The 5,276-nt window shown below is 38.1% G+C and overlaps 1 protein-coding gene across 1 annotated transcript; it reads left to right on the top strand.

Moving 5' to 3' along the window:
* The first annotated feature begins 356 nt into the window (after positions 1-356).
* LOC113760001 (early nodulin-16-like) lies at positions 357-1,194 on the top strand. Its single transcript, XM_027302578.1, has 3 exons — positions 357-528; positions 667-795; positions 1,007-1,194. Exons 1-3 carry the CDS (start codon positions 357-359, stop codon positions 1,192-1,194), a joined length of 489 nt encoding a protein of 162 aa, XP_027158379.1.
* The last annotated feature ends 4,082 nt before the right edge of the window (positions 1,195-5,276 follow it).

The following is a 5,276-nucleotide window of genomic DNA, read 5'->3' as shown; positions in this document are numbered from 1 at the left end:
AAGAAGAAAACCCTACACCAAGCCCAAGAAGAAGAAGGCCAAGGCTGCCGTCCTCTAGTTCTACAAGGTCGACGACTCCGGCAATGTCCAGAGGCTCAGGAAGGAGTTTTTCTGGTTCGGAGGGCAGGGTTTGCACTAATTTGCAAACCTTGTTTCCCTAATTTTTTTCCCAATTAATTTGCCCTAAATTTTTTCCCCAATAATTGGATGGTGGTGGAGGGAGTGGAATTGGGTGTATGATGTTGCTATGAGTGGCTGCTGGTGAGAGAAATAGTGGGTTAAGTGGTGCTGGGTGGAGTGGGAATTTGGGATCCTCAAGGCTCACGGTATATTTAATTCTTATCCAAGATCGAAAAATGCCTACCCGCCTTTTAATTTCACCAGCATTCATCATTCTTCCTTCACTGTTGATTCAGTCTTTTGGCCTAGAATACATTGTGGGAGACTCCTTTTGGTCCATCCCCACAACCAATGACTTCTATACTAACTGGTCTTCTTCCCACTTTTTCCAGACAGGAGACACTCTTTGTAAATCCAATGACTTGTCACTTGTACAGATTGAGATTCGAGAATCAATCATTTCAATTTTAGGTTACAACACTTTAATCTTGGCACTGATACGCGGCTTTTTTTGTTTTTGTTTTTCTTTTTTTTGGGGTTATGCAGGTTTTGACTTTGATTCAGGGCTTCATAATGTGATGGAAATGTCAAGAAGAGAGTACGAGAGTTGCAGTGTAGACAATCCCTTTAAGGTTTTCTGGGATGGCCTGGCAAGTGTTGCATTGATGGAGGAAGGTGTGTTTTATTTCGTATGCAGTATTGCAAATTATTGTGCATTAGGCCAAAAGCTTAGTGTTCCCGTCCATAGTGAGAAAAATTCCCCACATTCTGCGCCAACTTCATCTCAAAGACCGCCAATTCAATATCATTTTTCTTATTGCATTCGCATTATTTTGTTTAAATTTTTTATAACAATATTAGTGATTTTTTCTGGTTCGGAGGGCAGGGTTTGCACTTGAGATTCCAGAGGATCTATACCATCTGATCAAGAAGGCCATCGCAATCAGGAAGCATTTGGAGAGGAACAGGAAGGACAAGGATTCCAAGTTCAGATTGATTCTGGTGGAGCGCAGGATTCACCGCCTCGCTCGTTACTACAAAAAGACCAAGAAGCTCCCTCCCAACTGGAAATAGTATGCCCTCTCATTCACCGTTTCCCTGTTGATTTTTTCTTTTAAGCGTCATTGAAGTCTGTCCAATGGGTTTGTTGAGCTGATTAACGTCTGTTCTTTGATAATGAAATGTACTGTCGCATTGCGTTTTCATTAGTATGATCTGAGATGCCAGTCTGCTGGTTAGGACTTGTAGCCGTTTTAACTATTGGGATTTTCCTTCGCTTCTTTAAATACCTCATTGGCGATGTGGCAGAGGAAATGGGAAATAGGTTATCAGCCTATGCATTGGTTTTGTTCTGCATCCTTAGCAAACTACTGGGCAACAATTTTCCCTTTAAAAAATCATATAAACTGTCATTCATAAGTGTCCAGTAGTTTTGGAAAGAATTGGTGTATGGAGTTTGTTGAGGTTCCTTACTTATCCATGTTGTTCAGTAGTGCGTATGGCTGTCCTGCGCTTCTGCAATGGTTTTTCTGCAATTGTTTCTTGAGTTTTTAATATCATAGTAAAAATAAAAGAAGTGTTTCTTGAGTTCTCAAGTTCTATGTGCTTTATCTCTTACTTTGCTCTTATTTAGTTATTGTCTAGATGATACTTTTTTTTTCAGTTCTGAATTCTGAAGGATCTTTAATAAGTGGGAAAAATAACCCAAACAACTGATGACTGGGTTCTAAAGAGCAAGCTCAAAACCATTCTATGGAAACAAGGAAACACTGGAACATGAGCCATTTTACCATCTACAATTTGATCTTAGTGTCTAGCCTCTACATTTAGGCTTTAAAGCTCAGACGGAAACTTTGATGGCTCCTAATTACCGCCTTTACTCTGGAAAATCCTTTCTTTCCTTGTTGAATTTTATCATGGCACTGTCTTCTTCATTCCCTTTGTCTCTGCTGACCAAAGCTTCTGATTTCTTGTTAGAAATATGGTGCAGACAATTTGTTGTTCTGTCTCAGACCCTTCGTTTCTGAAATTAGCTCCTACTTAGTTGCCAAAAACTGTTGTTCTGATGATATGTAAAGTTGCAGACGGAAATGGTAAAGTAATTCAAGTAGAGAACTAATTACTAGTAAATTAGCAAACATGAACCTGAAGAGGACCTAATTGTAGCGTTGACAGAATAACCATCTTGAAGAAGCCTTTTGATCAACCATGATGCCAAAAATCCAGTTCCACCTGTTACACATACTCTCCCCTTCTCCATCTTCTCCCCTTCCATTAATTTGTGTCCGTCTAGCCTTTAATACAAGTATAGTACTGTTTGGTCTCTTTGCACTGGATTGTCAGTTACAACTTGAAGAATTAATGTATTTCCAGTATAGTATTTCACTTGAAGAATACCAGTATAGTACATGCAAAATGTATTTCCTTCAAGTAGTTAGAGGGAATCTTCCTTGTTAGTTAGACTGTTATGCTGAGTCAACAATCAAGTAGTTATTTTGTTATTCTTGAGATGTATAAGAATGCAGAAATCCGGATTGGGCAACATGGAAAAATCATTTTGAATAATATCTCTCTTTCTTCTTCCTCAAGTCTAGTTTCTCTCCCCCTTATCACTCTATTTCTGCTGCAATTGCTGCATTCATTACAGTGGTATCAGATTAGTGAATGCTTGTTACTTTTGTTGTTTATTTAGCAATTAGAGACTGTTTTGCTTTTGTCACCTGAATTGCAATGTTGCTGTCCTTTGGCATCTAAATATTAAAACAAAGAAGTGGAATAATTCTGTCCATATAATCCTTGGCTCTTATTGAATGTTATTAAACTTCCATCCTCTAGTAGACTTTAATGTAGTGGTGGGCACAGTGGGGGTGCTCTGTAATCCATTTGAAAGTGCTTCCTGGAAAGAGTATGGGCATTTTGATAACAAGCAAGTTTTTGGAAAGTAATTTTTAAGAATCCACTACTTGCGGAAGCCCATTATGGCAAAAGCAGCTTGCTTTCAAGGTCTTCTATGCATCATTTAATGGTGTAACATAACACTTACAATCCAGAACATAATAAATTCAGATTTCATCCTTATTATGTTGTATTTTTATTTCCTTATTATGTCAAATAAGGAGTCATAATTTTACATATTAGTTACTGACTTATTTGAGATTTGATATTCAAAGATGTACATTTATTCATTGTATACATTTATTCATTGGCATTAAGCCTGACATGCACGTTGGGCTATTACAGAACTTTTAGTACATTCTGCTGCTTCATTCCACAGTGCCACATAAGTTAGATCTTATAAAGCTTTATGCAAGAAATACAAAAACAACCTGCAGATTACAATTCGCCCCAGCAGATAAAAGCAAAGGAAAACTTTTTTTCCAAACTGTCCATATAATGTCTCTTTTTCTACTATTTATACAGTCACTATCTAGATGAGGCTTAAACCAATGATTCACTTTATTTTTTGGTGACTCCTTAACTAATTTTTCTTGTTTTAAATTTTTCTATCATATACTAATAACTTTACTACTTTATTGCAGATATATTGCTCATTTTGGAGGTTTCGAAGAAGATTAGCAGTACGGCTTACATGTCGGCTCAAAAACTGTGGTTATAGTGCTGTCTTAAGTTTAGAAAATGTTTCGGAAGCGCAGGAAATGTTTTGGGACTTGGAATATGTTTTTTAGTGCAGCCTTGACTTATATGAGTAGTATTTGTTCTACTAAAACTTATAAAACTATTTGTACTATGATGTTGCACTTATTTATGATATTTGAATATTTAATATGTTATTCTGGCATTTTCTATTGTAACGGGTGCCTACGTTTGTTATTTATTAAACATTGCTGATGTTTTCATTTTTTAGATATTATTGTAGTAGGAAAATCATGTGTAAGGTGTTGTAAATGAGTAGTATTTTTCTAGGCAGGATGTCTTTATTGACAATTGTCATTGTCACTAAATCAAAACTGTCTATTGATAAGGGATTGTTGCCACAGTTGATCAGGGGTTTATTGACAACAAAGTTGTCACTAATTCCCCTATGCCCTCACTACCATTCCTTCATGCATCACTGACAAGAGAAGATGTCGTCACTAGATTTATAGCTTTTACTGATGACATATGTTGTCATAAAAAGTTTCATTCACTAACGACTCTAAGGTCGTCACTGTATACTTTCATCTTTTACTGACGACATAAATTGTCACAAAAAAACTTCTATTTACTGAGTACTTTAAAGTTGTCATTGTATACTTTTACCGACGGAGATTCAGTGATGACCCTGCGACAACCGAAATGTTGTCAATAATGGTCATCAGTGACGACTTTTTGATTTTTTGTGACGAAAAGTAGTTATCACTGATGACCAAAATTCTTGCAGTGTAGGCTACTCTTAGGAGCAGGTTCCACGGCAGCTTGTCTAGGGTCCGTTGACTCTTCGTCAACCATGAAATTATAATGTCCGTAGATCACCATTAAACGTCAATTTCCGTTCACCGATCATCCTCCTATCGGGCCCGAATGTCAAAGAAGTACCCAAGGTTCGTTGATCTCCTCGACCAAACCGTTGCTGGCTCGATCCGACCAACTAACCCTGGGTTGGGCTTATAGCCCCAGATATTCAAGTATTCATGATTTGGTTTAAAACCCCAAGCATTCAGATATTCAAGAGAGGAGTCGTTGGCTGTCATCCAACGCTCACACAGGTAATGATTGGAGACGTTAGTTGTCACTAAACGCTTCGTATTCAGAAATGTCACAAGTTCAAATCAGGAATTCCAATAAGGAGTAAACAGGTTAGGAATTTCGTCCTTTACCCAAGATTGCCTAATTTACCCGACCGCTCTGAGCCTGGTCTCAAGCAAGAGGTCCAATGAGGGCTCAGTTCAGCCGTTACCGACCTACATTCACGCATACGCATGAGTAATCCAAGTTTTCACTTACCAGACGTCTCGGATAAGCGTCCAAGGCCTAGTTCAACCGCTGCAAGAGGAATGCAGCCGGTTTACAACCATGCACATAAACATGCAAGTCCACACGCAGGATGAATTATTTCAAGTTCATAGAGGTCGAGTGCGAATAAGGACACACTCGTCTAGCCATGACCAAGTCACAAGTAATGCCCAACAAGTCACATTTTCAAGCATTTCAAGTAT

This window comes from Coffea eugenioides, chromosome 2 (assembly GCF_003713205.1).
Source record: "Coffea eugenioides isolate CCC68of chromosome 2, Ceug_1.0, whole genome shotgun sequence".
Taxonomy (NCBI): domain Eukaryota; kingdom Viridiplantae; phylum Streptophyta; class Magnoliopsida; order Gentianales; family Rubiaceae; genus Coffea; species Coffea eugenioides.
The sequence above is the reverse complement of the archived record's forward strand: the minus strand, read 5'-3'. Positions and strand labels throughout refer to the sequence as shown.